This window comes from Patagioenas fasciata, chromosome 3 (assembly GCF_037038585.1).
Source record: "Patagioenas fasciata isolate bPatFas1 chromosome 3, bPatFas1.hap1, whole genome shotgun sequence".
Lineage (NCBI taxonomy): Eukaryota > Metazoa > Chordata > Aves > Columbiformes > Columbidae > Patagioenas > Patagioenas fasciata.
Window position 1 is genome coordinate 38,325,125 of NC_092522.1, and position 15,808 is coordinate 38,340,932.

The 15,808-nt window shown below is 42.0% G+C and overlaps 1 protein-coding gene across 3 annotated transcripts; it reads right to left on the reverse strand.

Annotated features, from left to right (window-relative positions):
* Nucleotides 1-2,174: 2,174 nt before the first annotated feature.
* Nucleotides 2,175-15,754, reverse strand: RNF8 (ring finger protein 8). 3 transcript variants are annotated; one of them, XM_065833612.2, is made up of 8 exons: nt 15,492-15,754; nt 12,523-12,651; nt 10,256-10,996; nt 9,031-9,093; nt 8,135-8,224; nt 6,823-6,930; nt 5,592-5,803; nt 2,175-3,744 (listed from the first exon to the last, which is right to left on the reverse strand). In XM_065833612.2, exons 1-8 carry the CDS (start codon nt 15,579-15,581, stop codon nt 3,705-3,707), a joined length of 1,473 nt encoding a protein of 490 aa, XP_065689684.2. In that variant the 5' UTR covers nt 15,582-15,754; the 3' UTR covers nt 2,175-3,704. The 3 variants fall into 3 exon arrangements, with proteins under 3 accessions (XP_065689684.2, XP_065689683.2, XP_071662236.1); XM_065833611.2 differs by having other exon boundaries at nt 5,599-5,803; nt 15,492-15,753; XM_071806135.1 differs by lacking the exon at nt 15,492-15,754 and adding an exon at nt 13,395-13,548 and having other exon boundaries at nt 5,599-5,803.
* Between the last annotated feature and the right edge of the window lie 54 nt (nt 15,755-15,808).

The following is a 15,808-nucleotide window of genomic DNA, read 5'->3' on the forward strand; positions in this document are numbered from 1 at the left end:
CGCGCCGGCACCGAGGGGGCTCCTTCCCGCAGGCATGCCGAGGGCAGCCTCAAGCCGAAAATGGGCCGGTGACCCCCTCGCGAGGGCCCCTCGGGTCGCTAAGCGACGTCGGCGCCGCAGCGGCCCGCGGGCCTGGGCCGTCCCGCTCCGCCCGGGGGAGCTGAGGTAGGGCTGCATAGCGCTGAAAATATATGTAAATTAGATGTAAAACGTTATGTCTATGTAGCTATAAAGCATATTAACGCACAAATAATTTAGCCACTGCCTTAGAAACGGTGCTAAGAAAAACAGCTTTTTTCGTGGTTCTGAAGGAGACCCACCTCGGAGCAGACCCCATCGCTCGTGCAGGCAGCACAGGTTCCTGCTCAGCGCCAGCAGGGAAGCCCATGGCCCGCTCACCGTTAACCAACTCCCACGCTGTTATTTCAGCAGACACAGAACAGGGTTTGTAAGGCCACTGATGATAAAGCTTTTCACACAATAAAAGCCTGTACACATCTAGAGATTATTTGCCACGATGATTTCAGGCACTAATTGAGCCAATTTATAGTTTGTATTAACCTTGAAACCCAGGGTGACACAGCTCAGTACACAGATATAAATCCATCTTAAAACCTAAAATTAACATGGCAGCACTAAGGGACAGGAGTACACTATTCAGGAAGTGTAATTTACAATTGTCCAGTTGCTGTAAGGTATGTGTTTAAATATGTGAAGTCACAGCAAGAGGGACTGGCAGGAGGGAAGAAGGAATACGAGCAGGAAACAAAACATTGACTAGCCAGAACATACCTGTGGGGGAAAAAAAAAACAAAACAAAACAACACTTAAACGGGGAGGAGGGAGAGAAGACTGGATTATTAAATTGCCTGTTACATGCTCTGCAAAGTTACAAGAGCTAAGGCTCACCAACACTTAACATGGTCGACTACATGTGCAAGAGAAAAGCATTTGTGAGACCTATCTTGGAATCCATAGATCTGCAGGAGTTAAACAGCGAACCATCCCTCTGTGGTGGTCCCATTCCGCAATTCATTAGCACTCCGTCCCAGCTGTTCCTCCTGATGCTGATAAACAATATATTGCTCTGAAAGCATTTGATCATCACACTACGTGACAGCTGTCTGCCAACAGAAAGCAGCAAGTCTTGAATCTGCATCAAGTCTGCAGTACATCAACTGTGACTACCTCAGAGTGTTAACTTCAATCCTGGATGACAGATCGGAAATCCTTGACACCATCCCAAGAGCGATAACAGTTCAAGGGATGACATCTCCAAGTGTGCGTTCCGATGTACAATCAAGTAGAAGATCCAGACCTTAGCCAAAAGGAGTATGAGAAATGTGGGCAACTTTTCCAGAAGCTCAACAGTTGGAACATTGCCTGACACTTCAGTATGTCTAGTCGTCAGGTCTGTATCTAAGAGTAGTTTTACTGAGTAACTTCATGAACTGGGAAGAGAGGTCTGCTTTTGTCACCAAAATGCTTTTCCCAGTGTTACTACTTAACCACTCTTCCTGGACCTGTACACATAATGCACCCACGGCTAACAGTGGAAAAGGTTTGCTATGTTCTTCAAATTCTCGTGAAAAGACGACACACCCAGAAAGCACACTGAGAAACTACTCTGTTGCTAGCAGCAATATTATCCTTCTCCGCAATATGCATAAACACCAACATAACAAAATAAATATATTTAACAAAATTAAACAAAAGCACAGCAACGTGGCAGAGATACACACTAGAAGACTTTGCAGTCCTAGGGCACCAGAGTATTTTCCTCCTGCTCCTCTTCATCAGGGATGTTTATTCCAATGTCAGCTATTTCACAAGTGTTTTGAGGAACCCTCTTCTCTCAGCCATCCTAGAGGGCATGTATTCACAAAAGAAACTTTCAAGAGCTCATACAGAAAAAGAACATTAAAAGGGAGAGAGGAAAACTCAAGATGTCATGGCTCCTTCACAAGATAAACCTTTCACTAAGATTTTAAGTAATTTGGCTGGCCCACAGATCAGACCTACCTGCCCCGTTTAAGTCCTACCAATCAAATCCGTCAGAATGCACTGCCTCCTTAAAACAGCATCATCACTTCTGCACCTTGTTAATAGGATCTTTCTTTAGTGGAAAAAGACTAGATGCAATCATACCTCTTATAAATTACCATCAGGGTAGCTCCAGGCTTGAAGAATTGCGTTGTCTTTTATGAATTCCTGAATACACAAGTCTTTCAAATAAATTCAAAATAGTCACACTGCTTACAGCAATCAAAACATGAAGCAAAGTCATTAAAATTAGATAATTTGTGTTTTCTCAAAAAATCTGAGACAACTAAGAGAAAGACTTTCATTGCAGTGTTTGCTCCAAGGAAGACTAATACAGAAATGGACTTATATTTTCCTTCTTAAACAAAATAAACATAGAAACAAGAAAGCACATACAAATAGCCAAAGAAATTTAACAGATGAGAAGGGCTTCCCCAATCTACTTCTCACAGTATAAAACAGTCCTTTCCATTTAATGGCTAAGTCAAAAGCATATGCCACCGAAAATGTAAATTCAGAGACAAATCCATGAAAGAACGAGCCAAGACTTGCTCAGTCCTAGGGATGAGTGACTTGCTATGAGGGCAGTACAACTCAGGGCTCAACAGCAAATGTTTTGTAAACAATAGAATTAAATGTTTCTTTCTGTGCCTCATGGTTTCCTACAGATGCTGTCTTCCTACCTAGCCTGCCAACAGGACATTTCACCAATTCAGGTAACAGCTCTTCCAAAGAGGCAGAGGTTCCTCTCTGCTGCTGACAAGAACTAGATGTGCTTCTGAAATCATTGCTAATAACTTCTGGATGTGCTGCTTCCCAATTCTAAAACCCTTTATGCAAAAGCCTCAAGAAGGAACAAATGAAAAATAATACATGAAAAGAGCACTAGCTAAGGAATTCTAGAAGATTCAATCTTCTCCATCCCTATCTAACAAAAAATGAGTAACATAACAGAGCAAAGAGATCACCAGCAGTCCAACTTACAACGCATTTAGGCACTCAAGGCTGACAGGGTCCATAACCCACCCTTTGTTACCTTTACTGCCAAGAGGCCTGGGATGACTCTAGCTGCCACGTGAAATTCACAAGGAAAACCCAGGTTGGCACTTTTTCATGATAACACCCCTCCTGCCAGCTGGTGTGTATGGCCAAGTTCTCGGAGGGCCTGGGCCATTCCCTCTGCTGCCTGAAATAAGGGAAGCTGACGTACACATTTAAAGATGCCATTCACTAAGGAAAGGGCAGTGATGCATATGAACTAATACATTACACCGAGCAGGTCACAAGTGATTGTGGAAGTCTAGGTTTTGTATGTCAATCATCTAGCATAAGGGCAGTTTGTTCTTTCACAATCCCGGTTTTGTTTTAGATATCAAGTTTCCATACATTCATTTAAAAAATAAGGTCCTTTCTCCAAATGCTGCTAGTTCTCAGCTCCAGCCTCTTCATAGAATCTCTCCTTCCAGATGTCCGGTCTACTCATCCAGCAGCAGTCAACCAAACACCATTAGGTTGGTTTTGGGCAGCACACAGGCAGAGTCTGCAGTACGAGTTTTTAGATAATGTAGTAGTGTTCGTGAGAGTAAGAATCCTCCTCAGAGTCCTCACTGTCACAACTGCTCATCAACACAATGGGGCAGATGGAAGAAATGACACTCCTGTCATTGTCCGCAGCTGGTTTCACCAACACATTCTGTTTCCCTGCATTCAAAACACACAGATACAAAAGTTAGCTGTGACCCCTGTACCCACAAATGCTGCTAAATTACTAGTTCTCTTTGACACTTGCAGCCTCTCACTGTCAGTTTGCAATAGTTCTTTCAAAGTGGCAGGGAATAGGCCTTTTTCATTTCAATTTTCAGCATTAAAAGATCAAAGGGCTTTTAAAATTTGTTTTCTTGAGTTTCTTATATGCTTTTTCCTATTAAGATGGCACAGATGAGAAGGAGACATTCTCCTTCTCATTGCACAACTGGCAATGGGAGTGGCTAAGTATTACAGTGTCTTGCCAGGTAAGAAAAAGGGAAGGGAAGGGACAAAATGCAGCAAGGAGCCCTTGAACAAGTACTGTTTGCTCAGGACACTTATGGCCTCATCAAAATCTCGATACATTTGAGAGTCCATGTTGTCCTATTGGTGCCTGTTACAGTAGAGCTCTTAGAAAGGCTTCTTGGAAAGCTCTGACTGAACTTCCCAAGTGCCACTTGCATCATTATTTCTCTCTCTTCTTAGGAATTAACATTTAACTAGACACACAGTTACGTTCATCTCAATCAACATGTTTCTATCGCTGAATAAAAAGACTGCACATCCTCCCTCCTGAAGTGTGTCATAGTGAAGCTAAGTGATTTCCTACTAGTAGTCACATAATTACAGCATCTATCACACGTAAAGGTAGGCTATAAGGTTATTTTATTTTTGCTCCAACAAGCATGAAGACCACTGGTTTACCATATGGAAAGAAGTGGGCTTCAAATGCACCACTTCATCCTATCACCATTAGCTACTTAACAAGACACCAACAGTGCTACGGCACACTCTGCAGATGTGTATATTACACAAAAGCAGTGTCAGTTCTGCAGAGGTGACAGCAACTCACAAAGCCAAGCTGAGCAGCACCTGAGCAGTGTAGCATTTCCTGCAGGAATCAGACCAAATTGCTTAAATAAGTGATAATTTCAGGTATGAACTAACACTGCTTAGCGATGTCATTCTATGTCACCATGGAGAACCTGAAATGTTTCAGAAAAACCTTTAATTAGGTAAAAGGCTTGACGTGTTGCAAAATGAAGGATCATGCATTCACCTCTACAAGGGGAAAATAAGACAATTTCTTAAGGGAACACTGCAACAGACATTTGTTAAGGGGTAGCTAGAAAATACTTCTGCATTTCAGCACCTAGATACCAGTGTCAAGTGCTCTAGAAACAAATTTGAAAGCGAGAAGCGGAACAGAAATACCCCATACTGGAGTTTTACTTCAAGCTGTCACCATCACGCATAGTCTTTTAGCTACAACGAGGCAAGTGATCATGCATTTAAGTCACAGTGGTCAATTCCATAAAAACTAACAGGGCAAAGTAGCTGCCAGTTCAGCCATAAACTTACATGACACACTGATATTCCCTTCAGAGATTTCCTACATAAATTGAGCACACAGAAGAGAATTCGGAGTTTGTCACCAAGCACTACTCTGCTGAGTTTTTGCAATGGTGTAGTCGATAGTTTAATCAAAAAGTGCCTGGTAAATGTTAAGGCCCATTCTATATAGTTTTACTTTTATTTAGTGATCTCTCTAAAACAGCATAACCTTTAGTACAGTTAAGTTGTCCCACTCGACTGGGCAATTAATCCTGATGTATTTTTCCAAACATTTTATTAATTTTATTTTACTGTGCAGTAAAGCCAGTAATACAACATATCTTAAAATTAATTTTCTAGTGTTTCTGCTGCCTTCCCTGAGCATCTCCTTGGTATATAGGTGCCAAAGAAAGTTGTGTAAAATAGATGGAATGAGAGATTGTACTCATCATGCCACATCCACCCACCTCTCACCTTTCCGCTCTCTGATGAGGGTCAGGCGATGCTCTTTCATTTCCACATCCAGTTTTTCTACCATTCTGTCAATGCAATTGTCCAGGACCAGAGAGCGTGTCTTTGATTTGATCTCCTGCCTGCAGATCGGGCACTCCACTTTACGTTTTGTCCACTCATTGATACAGTAGGAGCAGAAGCTGTGCGCACAGTTCAGAGTGACTGCCTGTGGAATGAGAGGAAAGGACCCTTATCAGAGCATGCTCACACACATTGTCAAGAAAAAAACCACTGAAGTTAAAAAAAAAAAAAAAAGATAGATGAACTCTTCCTATAAGGGAGGAGCAGGAAGCCCAAAGCCACCTTCTTCGGCATTTGTTGGGTTTACACACTAAATAACTCTCCTATGCCAGAGTACAGACAAGTTTTACAAGTTGGTTAACAGAGTCACCATAGATTACAGCAAATCAAAAACACGGACAAAAATAATTCTATTATGAGGTTCCCCCATTTGAAAAGGATAAAATGGGGGGGGGAGGGGGGAGAAAAAATAAAAACCATCAACACTGCAGAATAGCACCTTAAATTACTGAGAAATCAGAAACTAAAATTTCATTTAGCTCTTAAGCCATTATAACAAGGCTGACACACCAAGTTTCCTGTAGTAAAAGTGAATGCAATAAAACTGAAGTTCTAGCAAAATGAGAACAGAAATAACAGTATACATTTCAGGTACAGCCTGCCTACTACTTCTAGAATCAAGTTAAAGCAGGCCAATTTATCTTTCTCAAAAAGACAGTTTATCTGAACAAGATAAATAGCTCAGGACTTGATTGAACACTGCACTTCCCTTCCTTTGCTAACCTCTTCCTATATCTAAACCTGAAGCAGTGCAACCCTAGTCAACTTCAAGCACTACAAAATTATTCTTCCACAAGTAGGCTGTCAGTAGCAGCTCAGAGTACCAGTTCAGAAACATCCAAAACTGCTGCAAGCCTATAAGCATCTTAGGATTAAGCACTTTTCTCTACGCAAGTAGGGACACTAAAGCTGAACTTGCTGCCCAGAAGCAGCGTTAGGGCAGACAGAATGGGTTTCTGGGTCAACCCTTACCCACAACTCACTGTAGGTCTGCTGCAACTGTTAAACTAGCAAAGTAAAGAAATAGGCTTGACCAATGCTTTAATAGAACCAGCAAAAGCTTCTAAAGTCTTTACTGGCAAACCCATGCCAGTTTAAACATACCTCGATGAAGTGCTCAGAACAGATTGTGCACTGCAACTCATTCTCCAACACCTCATTCATCTGATTCAACACCTCTTCTTTTTGGGCTCTCACCTTTTCCTTCTCCTCCTATTTGAAAAGGACATATGGTCATGTATCAACAAAGAGCAAGGTTTGACTCAATAGAACACTGGTGGGAAATGTGTGTGAGATGGAAGGTAATACAAGTAGAAAAACAAAAATAGGAGTCTCCGCATGTCAATCTGTGTCTGTTATATACTCAGACCAGTAACCTCTCTCCTCTTCGTAGTCTCGGCAGTACTGAGAAAATTCCAGCCCACTGTAGAGAACTTACAAGTAAAACCAACAGCTGTTACCAAAACTCCCTTCAGCCTAAAGAAACTCCCAGTTGGATTAATCTTTTCAGAATCTCTTTCAACCTCTTCCTGGCATGAATTTGGCTTAAGTCAACAGAACCATTCTAATTATGTCTGATGTAAAGACTGAAACATCCAACAGACAAAATACCTCAAATATTAAAAAGAAAGCATAACAATTCGAAACATTTACTTGCATTTAACTGCCCAATTTTTTTTTTTTTGTTTGGAGTTAAATTAGGCTCCAAGGTACCTGCTCTATCTTTTGAAAATAACAGAGAAATTCTTCCAATTGAAGCTATGCTTGAAACAGCAACAGAGTTGCAAAGACAACACTAAAAAAAAAAAAAAATTAAAAAAAAAAAAACACCACACAACAAACCAAAAAAACCCATAAAGCGAACAGCCAGAAAGTGGATAAAGTGATAATTTCCAGGGGTAAGACAGAGGAAAGGATCTCCTTAATTATTTTTCCACTCATCACCTTGTGTCAAGGGCAGGAAGAAATGTGGCTTATCTCATTCATCACTCAAACTCCATGCTGTTTCAGTCCTGCACTCCCTTGTAAGACTGCTGGAACACTGCAGTTTTACTTGAATGCACTCTAACTGAAAATGAAGCACCTTGCTTTTCAAACACACTTGTTTGTTTTGTTTTGTTTTTTAAAAAAGGGTGAAATGAGCCCACTCTTCCTGCACAACACATAGTTCAGGTGCCCTGGGTTTTCTTTATGATTGAGAAAGATCTAGTAATGACTGTTCAACAGTGTATCATGAACAGGCAAGGTGTACCCTCCCTCAACCCTGAAAATGAGTCAGCTGCAGCCTCAAAATACAGGAATATTTCACTACAGGAGACAAAATACGGTCAAGACAAATGTTAAATAAAACATTTCCTCTACTGCAGCGTATCATGACTCACTTATGAATAAAACTAAGAATTCAGTTATTGCTTACCTTGGTTTCTTCTAGTTCTTTATTCTTGGCTCGAATTATCTCCTCAAAATCTTTTTTACTACGACTCAGTTCTTCCATCAAAGCACGATGCTGTAACAATACCAGCCCAGAAATTTTATGAGTGCCGTTATCAGCTATTCTACTAAATACACATGACCGTAATAATGAGGTTTGGCATATTCATTTCTCCTAATCTCCTAAAAGAGCAACACATGTCTATATAAATTCAAATGTTAACACAGTTAAGGCTAAACTTAAAATTGGAAAGTAGTGCCAGTTTATGACCCTCCCAGTGTCATGGCACTTCTTATTCCCTCTCCCAGGTTACTCGTTCATTTCAACTAGGTTTTACAGTCACCATTTTGAGTGCATCTGAGACACTTGAGTATCAAGGGGTATTTGATTCATAAGGATCACAAAAACCTGTTACTGTATGCAGGGTTACCTGAAGCTGTTTTCAGATTATTCTTCCAAAAGGAAAGGCCTTTTTCGAAAAAGCCTAGGAAACCTAAATGTGTGGTCACCTCTTCCAAAAACATTCCTAACCAAGAGTGGATTTTTTTTCACCTAGTTAAAACTGCTGAAGCAACTTTCCCAAAAGTGATCAGTCAGCAGAAAAACATCACAAAAAATCCCACCAGCCCCAAGACCAAATTAAAATAAAAATCATTGTAGCTACTTATCTGAATGCATATTCTCACAATATTTGTTGGCAAATAGCAACTCCCACAAAGGGAGGTGTGCCACTTTCTGACTTAAGTTTGGTCTGTACATGAAGATCACACAGTCTGCACCTGAGACAAAGTCCTGTCTTCTACCAAGAGGCTACAGCACTAAAAAATACTTAAATATCCAAGGTACATGGTTAGACCCAATCTAGACTGATAACTACTTGCCTCTTGCAGGACTTGGGCCAGTTGTTCCTTCAGAGTCTCTTCCCCATGTTGCCACTTTGCTCCCTGAGGAAGAGAAAACAAATCAAAACAAGACCTTTTTTCTAGAAGAATTCTGTTATGAGGGGAAAGAACAACAACAACAACAAAAAAAAGTTGAAGAAAGCAAGGGACAGAATATGACTACTTTGCACACTCTCTTTAGAGGATATGAAACAATACTGGTTGTCAGGAAACCCTGAGCTGTCCCACTCCAGTGTGTTACATGTGCATGACAGAAATTAGAGCCATCATTTACTGTGAAGCATTAAAATAGACGTATCATTTACAGTTACATACTTGGAACACCTCTGTTATTCTAGTTGTAAAGACACCAGCATGTTCATAGCAGCAAAGAGGTCAGCAACAACTTAAATATGTGTCTTTGAGCACATTCAGAGAGGTCAGACATACCTACAGCATCAGCTGAACTTCCCCTTGCGCCTAAGCACACAACTCCAGACTTTTTGCACATCTGATACAGGTATCTAGCCTTTAGCAGCAAACTTTAAAGGAAGTAACTGATAAATTATGAAACTCACTCCAAGATGAGCTCTTGCTTCCTTCAAACCAGATTTTGAGCAAACTCAAAAAGACTTCAGTTTGTCATCTAAAAAGCTACTTATAAACATATACATACTGTTTGAAGGCAGATTGTAACAGAGTTTTTTTTTGAAAATATGAAAAAAAAGTCTCCCTTCCTCCAAGGATTGAGGCATAGAACAGTTCATTTGCCTGGAAAGGGAATGGATTTACCATGCAAACTTGGCATTAATCCAGCCATATACTAGAGAGAAATTCACACTTCAAGAGAATACTTTTCAACTTATCCTCTCAGTAACCACAGGAGATCAGGCAAAGACTTTTGACTTTTTTTATTTAAAAACATTTTTTTACCAACTGAAATGTTTTACTATTTTGCTGTAATGAACCTGCTTGTAAAAAAAAAATAAATAAAAGTGCCCTTTTCCTAATTCCCCATATAGCCAAATCCCTTCTGTCTCTGCACTTTCATTTGGTACACAGGCCTGGAAATTAAATACTTCAATGACAATTTCAACAGGAGTAATTTGCACAAACATTATTTGTGTTATTGTATGGTTCAAGATTTAATTTTTGATCAATGTCTTATATTAGGCATTCCATAAAAATGAAAAGACACAGGCCAAAAAGACTACCACCATTATACCTCTAACTTCTGATGCTCTTCAGAGAACGTCCTCTTCAGCTCTTCCACCTGCTGCTGCTGATGCTCTTGTTCCACGCACAGCTGGTCCTGCAACTCCTGCAGCTCCTGCTCCATTGCCAGGATCTCCTTCTGAGCACACTTCCTGCGCTTCTGCTTCACATTCAGAACTGCTGTCTGCTTCTCCTGCACTTTCACCTTTAACTTCATTATATTTAGTAGAGTCTTCCTCAACATTTCCAAGCCAGTCCATGACTGTGCAAGACCAGAGCCTTTCTGGTCTTTATGAGGGACAGGCACAGCTTTCTCAGAGTACACAGGGCTACTACACAGTGGACCACGATCCTCCTCACTTGGTCCAGGAGAAGGCTGCTTGACATCCATCTTCTCCATTAACTGTTTGGCCTCTTCTACCCTTCCCCATGGTTTTCCCAAAGGTTCACTGTCACAGGATACTCTGTCTCTTTTGGATCTGGAATTTGAAGGGCCTTCTGATTCACATGTCTCTGATGCCTCCATGCTAAATTTACGTTTAGTTTTTAAACTCTTAGCTTTCCCCTGGTCATTCCTTTGGGCTAAAAAGGGTCTGATTTTATCCCATTCCTCTTTAATTACTTCATACTCATACTCAGCAGTCTCTTTGTTTTCTAAAGGCACTCCTAACTGGATACGGTCTCCTTCAGTGATTGGATAGGCTTTTGAGGGATCCAGGCGCTGTTTATTAAGCCAGACTCCATTTAGACTCTGCAAATGAACAGAGAATCAGCAAAATTCAATATGTAGTTATAGAATCCTCTGCAAGTTATTTCTGGCAACTGTAAACATATCCAACCTCTTCAGTATTGCAACCAGAACAAGCCACCTCTTTAAATAAAGCTTGCAATATCCAATTAATTAGTGTCCCATTTATTACAGTTACTGCATTATATTATTTACCATACATTATTCCCGCATTACAGATTTTGTGTACAAGCACTAAGAACAATATTGATATAAATTGTGCATAAGGAAAAGAATGAACTCTAAGGGGAAAAAAAACTGCCCAAAAGCTTCAGAGGAAGAACTAATCAACAGAAAAAAAAAGACTCTATAATAGACCATTGTCAATTCCTACAAGAATATTGCAGTAATTATTCCTGACAAATAATGCCACCTGAAATCCAAGAAGAAACTAGAAAAGAAAAAGGAGAATAACTTATACTGCTTAAAGAAAAGAGAGACCTTTCTCCATAAATACACGGAGAATATAAACAAGAAAGAAAAGATTCTTCTAGAGGTAACATACAGAGCAGAAAAAAGGGCTTTAAGTTAGGCACTAGCTCAATAAATAGTTCTGAAAATCAGCAAAACTGATTCATGCTCAGGATGAACTGCAGAATCATTAACAATTGCTACATCTCAAAGAGATTCAATAAAACAACTTGACAAAATGGTAGCAGTGATAGCAGTGATAACAGAGGAAGTGTTAGTAGCTCATCTATCACAGATGTTTCCAATCAGAGACCCTAGGTTTTTCAAGTTTATACAAGTTCTGCACAGTTTTGTTTCAGAGCAACATAATTCCAATAGTAGCTGCTCTATTCCTGACTAATCCGCTGTTGACGCAAACATTCTTCATATCTCCATAATATGTTGAACATTTTTTTGTTCTACCAGTGCTGTTTTAAAGCAAGTTACTAATTTTACAGTTTTCAGCCTGACTAAGACAGTGGAGGGATGACATAAAATAACAGATCACTGAAGTCAAAGTGAGACCTACCTGAGGACTCTGATGTCAGCATTTAAATCAGCTGAGGAAGACTTTCAGAACTTGTTTGAACGTAACCTGGAACATGGTTTTTTTCTAACAACAGATTCTTGTTGTAGTTGATTAAAGTAATTGTGTCATTACAATAAAGAGTATCAATTTATCCTTTCATTAGCAGTACAAGAACATTCTCCTTTTGAATACTGCCAAAATTCATATGATTTTTTTTAAAAAAAGCAACACAAAACAGGTTCACAGACTGTGAAGTTCCCTTGGTGAGACTACAATTGTCTGAAAAATACTAAACCAAGAGACAAACCTACATACAGAAAGCAATATGGCTTATATCCCACTTGCAGCAGACTGAAGCTTCCTTCTGGAAGCCCACACCAGACAAGACACATTCCCATGGATATTCTATCACACGTATACCGTATTATAGCATAGCCCATACATTGTCTGAATCCAAACACGATATTTTCTTCAGTGAATCTCAGTACAGGTCATTAATCAGTCTCTGTACCTTGTTATCCTTGACAGTCCACTGCCCTTCTGCATTCTGCTGGAAAACACAGTGCTTACGAGAGATCATCAAGGGACATGTTTTTGACACCAGCTGGTACGTGAGATCTAATCCTCGGCCAATAGTTACCTAAAAATAAAGTAGTTTAGTAACTGCAATCAGCAACAACATGCTAAATATAGGTTTTGTCAGCAGAAAACTATTTCAGCATCTTATAGTTATTTCAAGGAGTCTGGGATAATATGAATTTTTTTGCATTTAAATTCAAGCATACATAGAAAAATGAAAAACGACAAAGTTTGAAGTATTCTCTTTCTCTCCCATTGAGGAAAATTTTATTGTTTTAAGGCAGGTTACAGCTTTGGTTTAACTGAAATCTTCCTCAGCACCAAAGCTGCTCAAAGCAACTCTCAATCCATCCCTGTCCTGCTTTAGTCATTACCTAACTAAACAGTATTTCTTCAAACCAGCACAATTGTTTGTGAGTCTCAAGATTACTTCTTACTCTCTTCTTTTGCTAGTTGCGATGCTCAACTGCCTATGGACAGGAAAGATGCAGGAAAAAAACAGCCCAGAAAATTGCCATCATAAAAAATGCACATGTAACCGTGCTCTAAATGTGTAATATGTTTGTAAATCGCACCATCAATCTTATGGCTCGGAAACTAAACTACATGTCATTCATAACGTGCAACAAAAGTGATCTAAATAATATGATTAGACTCTAATAGCATCTTCTGGATGAGGAGACATCATTTAATTGTGCCGTTTCATAGCATCTTATTAAATCTGATCTAATTGCAGATTGTCATTTAAAGCATGGCTCAGCTCTCCCTCCCTCCACTGCCTCCTTTGCAAGATCTGCTACTCACACACACTCTTCTCATTCATCTGTGCGTCACACAAGTTTCCAGTCAGCTTATTGTGTCATTAGACAACTGCACAGATCCACTGTAATAAAGCAGGAAAAGCAGGACAAACACCTTTTAGCAGAAGCCCACTGCTAAATCAGATGAAGAATATTATAAAAGTATACTCTAGCTTTTATGCCTTAGATCAGGGGTGTCAAACTCATTTTCACCAGGGGACACATCAGCCTGGCGGTTGCCTTCGAAGGGCCAAATTTAATTGTAGGACTGTGTGGATGTAACTACTCCTACATTTATACAGTCCTAAAACTACATTAGGCCCTTTGAAGGCAACTGCGAGGCTGATGCAGCCTCCAGTGAAAATGAGTTTGACACCCCTGCCTTAGATGAAGGCCACCTTTCTTTTGTCCTGAAATCACAACTCATTTGTGTCACACCTTCCAGTTCCTACAAGATGGCAAGATGCTGCAGTCAAGAAGAGTTCATTCACTACACATTACCTGAGCAGGTCTCACCTTGATTTTAAAACAAGAATGCAGACTCCCACATCATAACTAAATGCCAGGAAGCAAATTAAGATCATGAAAGCAAACTTATCCGCATTTGGTCCCTCCCTCTTAAATGCTTCATACGTATTAGCATTCTGTCAACACAGATCGCACACGTAAGAAGTACAGAGACCCAGGCAGACTCAGTTATAAACTTGGTTTTGCCCTCATCCACACAGTTACAACAGAAATGCCTAACCCTTATGAAGTGCCATTAGTGCCCAGTCACACACACCTGCATGGCCTCACACACTAATGCAAGCATGGCCAGTCACAAAACCTTCCCTCAATCAAATTCACTGTGCACACTGTGTAGGGGGCTGAGACGTTATCCCTCACTTGCTGGAGTTGGGTGCTGCCCACAGCAGCACTGGCAAAGCATGGCACAACCCTGTGCCTCTGCAGCGCAGTTTGGCCCTGACATTTAAATCCCCAGTGAAACCAGTCTGTGCTAACATACCAACCGGTGACCTCACAAGTCTGCAGTGCCAGGATGCTGTCAGTCCCCTGTTCCTGCGACAAGGATTGTAGCGCTGTGCAGACTATCAGAGCAGTAACACCTTGGACGAGATTCTCTGCGGAATTAGCAGATCCTGGTTGCACATTGTGCAGATGTGTTAACTCAAGTCCTTCACTGAGCATACCTGCACTTGTCCTGGCTTCAGATCCATAGTGGGAGAGTAACAAAACTACCCATTTGCTTGAAGAGTTGCCTAGTACTCAGAGATGAGTTAAGACAGGTATCTTTTGCAATGTGAAAGCACAAAGGAACAAGGTACAGTATGAACCCACAACACCAAACTGCCCCATTTCGACCACTGGTGTGTCAATCCTCTGCTAGTGCCCGGTCCCCAACACACACAAATTTGATTGTTGAAAAAGGCTTGTTACTGTACCATTCTGAAACACATCTGAAACCGATTTAAAATATGACCTGGTTTACACTAGAATAACTTAAGCCACAAAACATAAACACGTGCCACACTGCTAACCTTGCCAAACCATCACCTCGTTAAATAGGGAATAATTTCCACACCCCTCCTTCCATTGACTGTCACACGACCCTCTTCAATTTAAATGCGAGATCGTGTTTAAAAAGGTTAACAGCCCAAGGCTCAGCCCACCAGATGCAAACGCCCGCTTCCCCGCACGTTACTGGCGATAAACGTGCCGGTTATGGCCGCTGCTGCCCCGGTGCCTGTGGGAACGCCGGGGAGCGTCCACTGAGCCGCCCATCGCGGGGGCCGGGCGTGCTCCGGGGTGAACAGCCTCCGAGCGCCGATTAACAACAGCTACTCGTTAACCGGGACGGGACAGCGGTTCTCCCCCCGGGAAAGCGCGTCGAGGAACAACGAGGTCTCAAACAAAGGGCAGCGGCGGCCACTCGCCCCTGCCCTGTGCGGAGGAGCAGGCCGCGAGGGGGCTCCGGCCAAGCGGCGTCGCTAACGCTCGCCCCACCCCGGGCGGTACCGATGCCTCGGTCGCTCGGTCGCCCGCCCACCCCGCCCTGCCGGGGCCCCGAGCCCGCGGGGCCCGTCCCGGCGCGGCTCACCTGCGTGCCGGCCTCCAGCAGCAGCCAGTCGCCGCTGGCCCCGACCCGACGGAGGCACCAGTCGAGGCGCGAGGCCCCGCGGGTCGCCATGGCGTCCGCCCGCTGCGGCAGGCGGGAGCAATCGCTGCGGCAGCACCGGCGTTCGCGGAAGGCGGCGCGACGGCTGCGCACGGCCCAGCAGCCCAGCTAATCGAACCCAGAGCGCGAGCAGGGCCTGCGTATGCGCTCTAGAAGTCGTGTGATGTCCTCTCCCCCGCCCTCAGCAGCCGGTCCCGGAAGGGGGGGGTCTTCCGCTATCCCGTCAGACCTACCAACGA